We start from the raw sequence: 13,479 nt of genomic DNA, 5'->3' as shown, positions 1-13,479 counted from the left end.
GGGCTAATACTTGGCCCATAGCATGCTGGCATGGAGCCCTACAAAGTTTGTTCAAATGAATGACCTTGGCCCACTTTCAAGGTCACAGGGGTCAAATATGTTAAAATATACAAAGGACTTCATCTCAATAAGCAAAAGTCTATGAGTGCCGATATTGGGTCTGTAGCATGCTGGGAGGAAAGGCTACCAAGTTTATTCAAATGAATGACCTCAACCCACTTTCAAGGTCACAGGGGTCAAATATGTTAAAATCTTTAAACAACTTCTTCTCATTAACCAAAAGGCTCAGAGTGTAGATATTGGGCCTGTGACATGCTGGGATGAAGGACTACCAAGTTTGTTCAAATGAATGACCTTGACCCACTTTAAAGGTCACAGGGGTCAAATATGTTAAAATCTTTAAACAACTTCTTCTCAATAACCAAAAGGCTCAGATTGCTGATATTGTGCCTGTGGCATGTTGGGATGAGGGGCTATCAAGTTTGTTTAAATGAATGACCTTGAACAACTTTCAAGGTCACAGGGGTCAAATATGTCAAAATCTTTAAATAACTTCTCAAATACTAGAAGGCCTAGGGGGCTAATACTTGGCCCATAGCATGCTGGCATGGAGCCCTACAAAGTTTGTTCAAATGAATGACCTTGGCCCACTTTCAAGGTCACAGGGGTCAAATATGTTAAAATATACAAAGGACTTCATCTCAATAAGCAAAAGTCTATGAGTGCCGATATTGGGTCTGTAGCATGCTGGGAGGATAGGCTACCAAGTTTATTTAAATGAATGACCTTGAACAACTTTCAAGGTCGCAGGGGTCAAATATGTCAAAATCTTTAAATAACTTCTTCTCAAATACTAGAAGGCCTAGGGGTCTAATACTTGGCCCATAGCATGCTGGCATGGAGCCCTACAAAGTTTGTTCAAATGAATGACCTTGGCCCACTTTCAAGGTCACAGGGGTCAAATATGTTAAAATATACAAAGGACTTCATCTCAATAAGCAAAAGTCTATGAGTGCCGATATTGGGTCTGTAGCATGCTGGGAGGAAAGGCTACCAAGTTTATTCAAATGAATGACCTCAACCCACTTTCAAGGTCACAGGGGTCAAATATGTTTAAATATACAAACGACTTCTTCTCAATAAGCAAAAGTCTATGAGTGCCGATATTGGGTCTGTAGCATGCTGGGAGGAAAGGCTACCAAGTTTATTCAAATGAATGACCTCAACCCACTTTCAAGGTCACAGGGGTCAAATATGTTTAAATATACAAACGACTTCTTCTCAACAAGCAAAAGTCCATGAGTGCTGATATTGGGCCTGTAAGATGCTTGGAGGAGAGGCTACCAAGTTTGTTCAAATGAATGACCTCAACCCACTTTCTAGGTTTGGCTTGCTTTTTGTCAGATGACCGTTAAGGCCCATGGGCCTCTTGTCTTTTCTTCAGCACTTGATTTCGTATATAAATCTCGCTATCAAAACCCATTGGTACTACATTCAATGTCAATTACCATCTGCTTTCCATTTTGTGGACATATACATTCACGGATTTAGTGGTGTACACACAAATTCAACGAAGATAAATACCCCACGAAAATCAATTATTTTACAGTATGAAAAAAATTTATACATTTCACCGAAATGACATATATAGTAGGCACTGCTTAAAACACTATATACTGGAGCAATACATCTTATACAGGATCAAATAGAGAACATCAGTCTCAACTGCCCAGATATTAGTACATGGACATGTGGCTGGAGAAGACTCCAAGCCTTTCTCACAGTAGCCAACACTCAGTTCAAAGATAAAGGTTTAAGCACTGCAAAGACAGACACTATAACAAATGTAGTTAAGGATGAAGAACACATCGGAATACGACGTTAAGTCGTTTCTAGACAGCATGTCTAATTCGGGTACAACATAGCACGGCACTTGTTTGAAAGCAATTTAGTGTCTGGACTATTAAAGTACAACACCGACAGATCTTTTAACAATGTCATAAAACATAAATAAAATACCCTTTTAGTGCGTATAAAAAAATAATTAGGTGGTATAGAGATAGCAACTCTTAAGATAGATCAACTGAAGGTATATCTCTATCGTTTTTTCCTAGCAACTGAGGAGGACTGCTAATGGACACCGAGGTATTGGTCTTGTTGTTCACTTCACTCCTGCGAGGTAAGAACACTATTTCATATTAAAAAACTAACTAGATCGGGGATATGTTGGGTCCCTGACATTACTGGCATTGATTAGCCAGTAGGTACATGGCGGATGTTGTCAATGAAGCAGAAACCGCACCCGGTCTGATGCTCCTAATTTTCTATTTTGCCTTAGTTACATTGAGTGTGAGATTATGATTCGGTTGGTATATTCTCTTGATGTTTGTGTAGTCAATGGTAGTTTGTTGTTCCTGTTTTCAGTTTTCCTTTTTCGCAAGAGACAGCAATAAAAGAAAAGTGCACATAGGTTATTCAACTAAACATTCATCAATGTTCTGGTGTTTGTTCCATCGGCTATTTCTACAGCGGAAAAAAATACATGTTTTAATTTCAGTGTTCTTTAGCCGTAGAGTTTGCCTCATAAAAGGGTAATTCAGCGGCGTTGTCTCCTTGTAGTGACTGGGGGTTAGCATAGCAAACACCATGCGAGAGGTGCGTGCATGATATCCACAGCAATTTGTGTCTCCCTTAAGAACATAGTCACATAGTTGAGGGAATGACTAATCTGCCAGGGTAGGGATCCAACCACACCACAGAGTGAAGTTTTATTGAAATCCCTCGCGGAACGAGGCCATTAGTCTTCGGACAAGGATTGGTTTTGAATAGTTATGAATGGTGGACCAAGCATTCGACCTACAAATATAAACCTGAAATTTCCTCGTAATATTTTGAATTTGAAGTTTAATCAAGATGCCTCTAGGAAGCCATAAGGGTGCTTACTAGGATTTTCTGTTGTAAATGTAGTAACAATGACCCTGACTCTGATGTCAGAGATATCATAGGCCTTAATACGTTAAATGAATATGAAGCGCTGACAAGGCTTTTCTAAAATTTGCTTCGCTGCAGTGACCTTGACCTTACAACCCCTAAAAGTGAATTTTGTTCAAGCTATATTTGATGTCTGATCAAATCTGTTAAAATGAAACCATTTCAGCGCCGACAAGTGTCCTTTAAAATTTCAAACAGTTAACTTGATCCTTCAACACTGATGCTATGATCAAAGTTTGACCCTAAATACCGAAGCCTCTATAGCACTTGTAATGATCGTCTAAAATAATCATAGTGACCTTGAACCTACGACCCTAAAACAAAACTGTGATCCTTTATAAGCGTGTGACGTTCGAGTCACTACAATATCGACAAGATTTTCTTAAAACAATAACCCTGAGCGTAGAACTCTGATATTTGAAATTGTTAAGAGTTCAATTGCCCTTTATAATGTGTGAAGATATATACAACTCTCTCGAGGAAACAAGTGTTCTCAGTAATTGGTGTTGTAGAACGTGCGTACGTACGTTATGAACCGGAACATCCTTATATCACCCTCCCAATATTCGTCGCAAGGGTTCAATAATAAATGGGCAAAGAGATAGTTCCGAATATATTATTAGGAAAACGAGGAGACTGTTTTCGGCCTGGAAAAATCATTACCACTGCATTCGTTTGTCGCTCACATGAGGTCATAAAAATGAATTATTCAATTGTGATTATATCGTGTGGTTCACGGATCCGTGACGACATAATCCAGTTCTATGGGCATTATATAGATAAGTAAATGATCTACACGAGTAGAACACACTGAGCGCCATGTTTTAAATGCCAATTCACTGAGATGTGTCAGAGGTATATATCCGTGTCATATCCATCACGGTCTTTGTTAATAGTGCTGTAACGGATGCGCACTGTCAGTTCGTTACCAAGTTCTATCTTGGTCCCAGTAACTGTTTAACAAATAGTAAAATGCCCACCATATATATACAAAATACTGGCTTGTCTACCTGTCTCAGATAATGATATAAACTATACGAATTCAATAACTATACTCTAAACTACACCCGGTAGATAACTAACATTTATTTCACCTTAACGCTGACATGTATAGAGTCTCAATACCGACTAAAACACTATATCACATATATACCCGCCACCCTGTGTCGGTAGTAAATAATTAACCTTTTACCACAACACCCGTGACTGTACAAACTTGACCGTGACACACTTTGACCACGTCAAGCCTTCACCGCGACACACGTGCATTGACTGCGTCACCTTTTGCCTCAACCACTTCAACCAAGTCAGCTATACACTGTGTCTCGGTAAAACCTGTGCCTCGGTACCCTGTCACTGTACCTGATCAACTACACATCACCCTGTACTGTGATCTCCCGTGACTTTGTACACTTGTATAAGACGTGTAAGAATTATTGAATCCGATTTTAAAGGATTACAGTGGAGCCCTAACTTATTCAGCTAGGCCCAAACTTTTTCAGCTTGGTCACTGTTACTTTTTATTTTCAGCTAGTTCACGCGTATTAATTTTCGCGCGTGTCTATACATTGTTACACATACTTATATATAGTGATATTTATTTACCTATTCATCAGATTTTTTTATTCTCTGTAAAGTATTTAATGTGTTTTTAATTTCGCGTTTTCTTTAATGACCGTAAGAATATTGAGATTAAATGAAATGCGAATAACTCTAGCTATAGAGTAGTCAAAGAGATAAACTGCGTTTTATCGAGGCTAGCCATGTAATTAGGGTATGTATTGAACGGTTAGCTCAGAGGCGGGCAAGAACAACCTCGTTTTGGCATCGTCCTTCATAGCTTCAGAACTAAGCGCTGATTTTCGTTATATCTAATGTAACTCGTTTTCAGCAAAACGATTCAAAGAAGTCATTAAGAATTTAAATGGTATAGATGATAGTATCAAGGAGGTGGTGTGTTTATCGTTGTTATACTCCTGTTTATATTGTGAGAATTCGATACTAATTTTACTCACATAAAATAGCATGCATGGTGTTGTAGACAAAGCAGTAGATAGTTACCATTTCAGAGCTCGAATTCCTATTCTCATTGCACATAGAGGATTAAATGTCGGGTCTTTGTAAATGTCGGCACTATCTTCTTTCAGTGGGAATGCCCTTCCTTACGGATCTGGTGCTGACTCCAAACGCAATGACATGGACAGATTCTAAAGATTACTGCCGTAGGATCGATGGCTACCTAATCATTCTGGATAGTAAGGAAAGGTGGAACGACTTCTTAAATGACGACTTCTACCTGACGTCTATGTCGTAAGAATTTATCTACTTTGTTTTAACATTCTTTTCGGGTCTTTTGTGTCATTAGTACACATTGTCATGAATACAATTTTGCAAATATTTCAACTATATTGAATACAGACATTGTTTTGTTCCAATTAAAATGTGTTTTCAGAAGGAACAGATAGAAATATATGTTATAAGCCTGTAGTGGGTAAAATACCGTGGAGAACACTCTACATTCTGCAGTGATCCCACCTTTAGTCGCCGAAATTGTTAAAGTCTTTTGGAATCTGCATGCATTAATAGTAACTGACAAACGTTTTTATAGTGACATCACACCGAAATATCATTACATGTGTATTGCTGTAGTATGCCCAATCACATCGTTTTAATGTCCTATTAATATACTCGGCGTCAATGAAAACGCAACACCTTTAAATTACTGTCAAAATTTACCAGTTATAGTTTTGAATACAATATTTAATAAAATACCTAAAAGTTGATTATGTCCATAACAAAATTCACCCAATGCAATTAGCACTACATCATGGGAATACTTTGATTTCCGGTGACTAATGTCCATACCCCCAAAATCAAAATTGCCACGTTCAATATCTAATGTGGCCACCATTTGCAGCGACACAAGCGCGGCATCTTCGAGGCATTGACCGAATAAGGCGTTGAATTTTGATTTGAGGAATGTTCCTCCACTCTTCCTGAAGAGCGATTTCAAGCTGCCGACGCGTCTGGGGCTGTTGTGGTCGCTCTCTCACAGCCCTACCCAATTGGTCCCAAAGATGCTCGATCGGACTAAGATCCGGCGAAAACGCGGGCCACGGAAGGGTTGCGATGTTCTGATGTTGAAGGTAGTCTGTAGTGATACGAGTGGTATGTGGTCGTGCATTGTCCTGTTGTAATAACGCTACGTTTGGGTGTCCAGCAAAGAATGGAACAACAGCAGGAGTTAAGACCTCGTTGATGTAGCGCTGTGCTGTTAGATTGCCGTCAATAATTACTAGCGGGGTACGGTATGCAAAAGAGATACCTCCCCACACCATCACACTGCCCCCGCCCCACCTATCCGTTTCCGTTACACAGCAGTCCAAAAACCTTTCACCTCGACGTCGCCACACTAGAATTCTACCGTCATTTCCTCTGAGGCGGAATCTCGATACGTCGGTGAACAGGACGCCAGCCCACCGACGTTGGGTCCATCCTCGGCGCTGTCTTGTCCAATTTAGACGATTCTGACGGCGAATTTGAGTCAATTCGTTTCCTTTAAATGGACGGCGCGACGCCAATCCGGCTGTGTGAAGGCGACGGCGCACAGTACTAGCTGACAAACGTCTTCCTATCGTCTGTCTAGCCGTTCTTGTCGCGGTTTGAAAACGATCTCGCAGGTGACTTACTCGAATGTAACGGTCCTGGTTTGGCGTCGTCACTCTCTGTCGCCCCGGACGAGGTCGATCTCTCACGGATCCGGTTTGTCGCACTCGTTCTGCCAGTCGATTGATTGTGGAAGCAGAACAACCCATTCTCCTGGCAACTTCTCTCTGAGAAAGCCCTCCTGCCAGCATACCCCGGGCTTCGTGTCTTTCATTGTCTGTCAGTCGAGGCATTTGTAGCAAATAATGATGACAATTTAAAAAATTGATGACGGAACAATGTCTGCCTGTAACTACAGTGTTCACTAGTAGTGACTGAGCAAGGATATAACGCACTTTAGAGCGCCGACGTGCAAACTCATGCTTTTATGACAATGCCCTGTGGTACGACAAGGAGTTGATATTACTCGACCATTATTTCATTAGTTTTGTAGTGCATTGTGTTGTGGCTAAATACAGCAGAATAAGAATCTAATCCTTGTTGTGAAGAATATATTGTGTCCAAAATTTTAGTGTTGCGTTTTCATTGGCGCCGAGTATATTTGTAATATAGAAAGGCATCACTCTGTATTTAATTTATGTGTATGTGTTGAGTGTTGGTATTTACGGACAACAATGATTCGTGTAAGCCTTCATTTGATAGTGTGGAACTAATGCTAGATTATTAGTTCTGCCTGACTGACGTAAACTACCGAAATCACCCAGCAAAAAAATACGTCTGGTTCTAATTTTATAAGAAATGCTTATCAAAATGTAAATAGAAACCAACTACCTAAATATGCGTCTATTGACAGAATTTAGTGTTAACTGCATTGTTCTATGATATCTAGTATGATTGGTGATTCCCGTGTTTATCACATTCCTATTGGGGAACGAGACAATACTTATTTGGACTGATCAAAATTTATGTGGTGGTGTCACTGATGATTCAGAAGATGAACCATTACCGTATTACATTTTATTCTTGTTTGTAAAGAGTCTTCGTGCAAATATTTATTTCGTTCATATCTATCTATATTTTCGTCGAATTTGATTTTGTTGCTGTCTCGTCAAAAAAAAAAAGAAAAAAAAACGACATGTCAACAGCATCAACAAATGTACTGAAACTAAAAATCCGTAAACAACCAGTTCTGGGCTTGCTTATCGGGAATTCGTCACGTGACTTTGGCAGGTGCGAGCAATTTTGGTTTAATGTGTATGGTTTAATGTCCTACCAACAAACTGGGTCATGGAATGTTTCCTATTTATGCGTGGTGGGTGTTTCTGCAGTATAAGCCCTTTAGTGAACTGATTGTTTATACACTTACTACACTGAAATATACTCCGGCCAACATACGGTGGCAATGGTCATACAAGTCGTTACACTGCAATAAGTAATTTGAGGAAATGATGACGTCTATTTTCAAAGACACTATGGCATAACCCAAAGTGACGAGCGTTCATCTAAAAGACCAATAGTGAGGTAATGTTAAAAAAACTATCATGACTGGAAGCAGCAGGTACTACAAGCAGACAGAGGTTGACTTTTATGATAGCTGAGTAACAGATGAAAATAATATATGATGTCCGAATGGTTATGGAACCTTAAAATGGAACAGTGGAAATAGATAATTTTAAAAGACATTTATTCAGTCTCTTATCCAGTGAATTCGTTATTGTTATATTTTCTCCTATGCAGCAATACTTTTTTCCAGTCAAATCAATTAGGAAGTCATGATTAGGACAGTGACGTTACTTCACCAACTGAAAATGGCGCCAATGTGTTTGATATTGGCATCCTTTATTCATTCTAAACCTGCAGAAATGCGAGGTTTCTCAGTTATACTATAAAAATTATCCCAAATTAGCTTTCATTTCATATGAGAGTTTATGACTCTCCTTTCGCAGCTCAAAATAAATGAAGACTCACTTCATAAAAGCTGGTATGAGATGAAAACTCATTTAAGGTACTGTTCATGGAGATTATTATTGGGAGATACGAAACCAAAAGAAATAGATGGTGACTATCGTATCTACCGTGTGACCGAACTGCGGATTTTCTTCTACATGCTTACACTAGAGCATGTGTTTACCAGAGAGTAAATGATAATGATCACGTGCTTGCTTTAGGAAATGAATAAGACAATAAATGTTATCATATGAAAACAAAAATACAGGAGGAAGCATCATTTAAGCCAAAATTAGTATTAGATAGGGTAGAGGACCTATTTAATTAATCAAATGATTAAATGGCATCATACAGCGGTTTCATCCTTCACGGAGTCTTAAGTGATGACACGGGACTAAAGTGTTGAAGTATAGGGGGCAAAAAGAAGAAATAAAGCAACTGCCAGCATTAAAGTGAACGTATGGATCTTTCAACTCTACTTGATATAGATATGACATGATATGAAAATTCTTTAGACGTGACATAGAACCTTTGTCTCCAATACTAAACAGAGGCGCACGTTTTAAACTAGACAATGCAGTTTTCATATGATTGAATAGATAGAAAACACAGCAAGGAAATACCAACATGGCAACTTAATCATCATTCAAACTAAAATTCCATAAAAAATTGACAAATCTCTTTTTCGTTATTTTCAAGGCAAAGCGTGAAGTACTGGATCGGAATGAGGTTCAACGACCCATTTATTTGTGACGTCTTTGGACTCTGGACCTATAGCGGGTGGGGTGTATGGTACAACAAGCATATGGAGCCAAACAACTGTCCTAAAGAAAAGTGTGTTCGCCTGCAATGGCAATACATGCATACATCTGAGTGTAATGAAAAGTTCACCGCTATATGTGAAATCAGTAAGTTTTTACTGACATCGATTTTTCTTTTAAATGAATGTTTACAATTAGGCATGTCCCGTATAAGGAGAAGGTTAATTAATTAATTCAATCTCTACACTTAAATTGACAATTACTCTTACGATGATGTAATTTCACATTCTTTTGATCAGAATTTTACTGCGATCTCTGATAGTATTGCAGCATTTATACTCAGATAATGATCTATGCAAAATCAAAATGACAATTCACTTATCTAACAGGAAGGAGTGTCACATACACAGCAATGGCGAGCACAACAACACGTGACCTTACTACAACTACCAAGACAGAGGTTGCTGAAACTGAGATCTCGTCAACAACATCCAAAAAGCCAGACTCTGATGAGGTGTTTACAACAGAAGACGAAGTGTTTACATCCTCGAGTTCAACTACGACTTCCGGTACACCAGAAATTAATGTGTTGTCTACTTCAGAAAAAAATGATGTTACGACAACGACCGAAAGCGATGGTTTTACATCTCCGAGTTCAACAACGACTTTCGGTACAACAGAACCTGATATGTTGTCTTCTGCAGGAAATGCTGATGTTATTACAATAACAACAGGAAGCAATCCGACTTTTACCAATGAAATTTCCCTTCGGTCAACGACTACGACCCATGTTTCTTCCGGAGTAGATAGAAACAAATGCAAAATATGCTGCCTGCCGAGAAACCTTACAAGACATCTTGATTTACGTGAACTAGAGGAGATCAAGCACATGTTAAAAGTTCAGTTGACCCTCAACAAAACAAGCCTGTCTTCTCATCAGCGTAAACTCATCAGTGTGTATGACTCCAGGCCCACCAGTAAAGCTATGGGAGCTTTGGCTTGCGTCATCCTGGCCGCAGCTGTCGGGATTATCATTGTACCGGACATCCTCTCTCTTGTCGGGTTTGTGTATAAATCATTTCGCACTCAATGCGAAACATTGGACATATAGCATCAGCATGGATATCATTGTTGCTTTTTCTCTTTTTTGTACTAGGTAAACAAGATCACCCGGTATGTTCCCAACTAGGTGCAATGTCAATGATAATATGAATTTATCTTATTCGTTTGCGCATTTAACACTTTTCCAACCATGAGATGGACTTTTCATATAATTGTTCAATGTTGTTAACAAGAGATATCCAAGAGGGTCGTTTTGGTTCTATACACGGCAGATAATTTCGCCAGCTTTTGATAACTAACAAAGGGTTAAAATAAACTTTGAGAAAAAAACCTCAAAGGTCAAACTCTCATCAGTGTCAAAGTTAATTGGACATGACAAGCGACCCTGGCAAACCTACATATAAAGCGATATCCTCTCAATGTCTTTCATGAAATAGAGATAAGGTTTGTATGCGCTTAACAGTGGGAGAAGGGCGAATTGAGAAGACAAAGATATCAATCTTTAAGCCGAAATATCACAGCAGTAAATTTTACCAAAGAATAACGACTGTAAAAAGTCTAAAACTATATGAAGTCACTATATCCGTATCTCGAAAATCAGAGTGCTTTAACTTTCAATCTCACAAATAATTCAGGTCCTACACATATTTAGAAGTGGACGATACTCTCGGTGTCGTTGATATGATTGAAAAGGACATTTTGCTCAAACAATGAATACTGGTCCATGATATATGTATATGGATCTCCTTCATGTTTGCAGCCAATCCATTTAAAATAATTTATGTTTTGTCTGCCATTACCTGCTTGTCAGTTATAGTCATGATGCACAGATCACTCATACGCTTTTGTTAATACCATTCATTGTACTTTTACACTGAACGATTTGTCTAACCACGATCTAAGTAGAGTAGTGTTTTACTCGCCGTTATATGACGTATGTTGAGACATATTAGCGGCGTTTTACGGTTACTTGTTTTAATCACTTTGTGTATTTGAGAATGGTTTGTAATTAAGATATGATTAAATACATTCAATTCGAATTTACTGCTAGATACACTGGATAAATGATGATACTTTGTTAACCATGTTATTTGTTAAATATATACATTTTATGTACAAGTTTCATCACGTTCACTTGATGCAGTTTGTGCTTAATAGCAAAACAAAGAAATCATTAAAATATGCACCTCAAAAAGTTAAATGTTCCGTTGGTGTAGACAACAGAAAGATATTATTTTTATATCATTTCACCATGTACTCAATAAGTGACACTAAAATGGGCAACTTTCGAAAGTAAAATGGCCTCATGTAAGCCGTTGTTTTTATTTGGTTGGTCTAACAGTGTCATATTTAATAATCAAGAGGAACAGACATATGAACGACGTAGTGACGACGATGAATGTTTTAGGATGGACCAAGGACGCAAGGGCGACATAAACAGTCCACCATTTGATAATGGCGGACTAAAGTTAGTAGTATTGATTTTTAATCATCAGAAAAAAAATTAAGGGCATTTAATCTAGTTTGAAAGCGTTCCGGTCTTGCTTGTAACACCTCCACTTTATAGAACTATGGAATTTTGTTTTTGGTTCATTAATGTGTTATCAGTTTTCATGGTACCAGTTACCTTATAAATGAGTAACCAATATTTCTACAATCGTCCATTGTGATAATCCATGCCACTATGTACCACTCTATATACTGTCGTGTCTTGACCCAAAACGGGTTTTCACAGAACATATCACACATCATGGCGGTACAAACTACTTTTTTTATTATTGCGCTGGGCGGGACTATTTTCAGGAGCCGGACAAGGAAATTCCGGATTCACATGCATGGTATAGTAAAATACATCACATCTCTCCCATACCAATTTTGAAGTGATTTAACCATGTCCATCAAAATCAGTTCTTGCAAAATAAACTAATTAAATTCACCGATATTTTTAGTTTAGATATATGCCAAATTATGGTACAGGTACTTTTGAATTGAAAACTGCGTTTTGTATGAACTTTAACATAATAACAAAACTAGTGTAACATATATAATTCACTAACAGTAGTAGCACCGTGAATACTTAAAAGTTGACTGACAAAGCATCTGCCTGATACTTCATTACAAATAAAACAACTAAGGAACCTAAGTGGTTCCTGTGATACACACGGGGATTATTGTGCCCCTTGTCACGGTGTGCTCACCATTATAACTCAAGATGTATTAAAAGTCTGCTACTGAACACAGAACCTTAGATCCTAACAAAATCTTGAAGCCTCTTTGGAGGAACGATGTTGCGACGCGGATAACGACGCTCAGGTGATGACACCTTTCCTGACTCGGTGACTTTTGGAGATGATGCACAGACTTCAGTCGATGACTATTGATGTATAGTCGACGGTACTGAAGACGCATGGCTGCCGACGACTCCTGACGCGTCACTTACAGGTTTTTCCATGACAATTATTAAGGTTTCGGCTGAGTGTCACCCTTCATTGGTAAGTTAACTTCCAATGTATTCTCGTCTACTTCGGTGGAACGAATCTGGTCCAAGTGTCTGCGCCAGAGAACACCAGGAGCAATTTCAACAGGATAAGAAACGGGTCCAGTCTTTTCCGCGATTTCACCATACACCCATTTTTGTGAGTCTCTATAATCACGGACAGCTACCTTTTCTCCCACGGAGAATGACCTGCGTCGTTTCGACTCTTGTTTCCATTGTTGTTCATTAACGCGTCGTTGGACATCAGGTTTGATCAAATCCAGCCGTGACGGTAAGTTGCGTCCCATGAAGAGTTTTGCCGGGCTCTCATTTGTAGTCATATGTTTGCTGTTCCTATATGCCAATAGGAAGTTAGCCAAGCGTTTCTGGATCGACCCATAGTCTTTCTTACTTGCTTTCATTGCGGTTTTGAAAGATTGGACAAAGCGCTCCGCCAGACCGTTCGTACTCGGATGGTACGGGGCGGATGTTGTGTGTTTAATCCCGTTAGACTTCATAAAATTGGCAAAATGTTCAGATTTGAACTGTGGGCCGTTATCACTCTCAACCTGAGCTGGAACTCCATTCCTGCGGAATATTTCTCTCAGAACCTCTTCAGTTCGCTCTGCCGTTGTC

At 38.9% G+C, this 13,479-nt stretch overlaps 1 protein-coding gene across 1 annotated transcript; it reads left to right on the top strand.

Annotated features, from left to right (window-relative positions):
- The first annotated feature begins 9,268 nt into the window (after positions 1–9,268).
- LOC132559584 (uncharacterized) lies at positions 9,269–10,416 on the top strand. The gene is made up of 2 exons (XM_060224214.1): positions 9,269–9,452; positions 9,695–10,416. The coding sequence occupies exons 1-2, from the start codon at positions 9,269–9,271 to the stop codon at positions 10,414–10,416; spliced, it is 906 nt and encodes a 301-aa protein (XP_060080197.1).
- Positions 10,417–13,479: the final 3,063 nt, after the last annotated feature.

This window comes from Ylistrum balloti, unplaced genomic scaffold (assembly GCF_031769215.1).
Source record: "Ylistrum balloti isolate Yb309-2 unplaced genomic scaffold, AGI_CSIRO_Ybal_v1 Utg370944, whole genome shotgun sequence".
NCBI lineage: Eukaryota > Metazoa > Mollusca > Bivalvia > Pectinida > Pectinidae > Ylistrum > Ylistrum balloti.
This window is presented reverse-complemented; position numbering and strand designations above follow the sequence as displayed.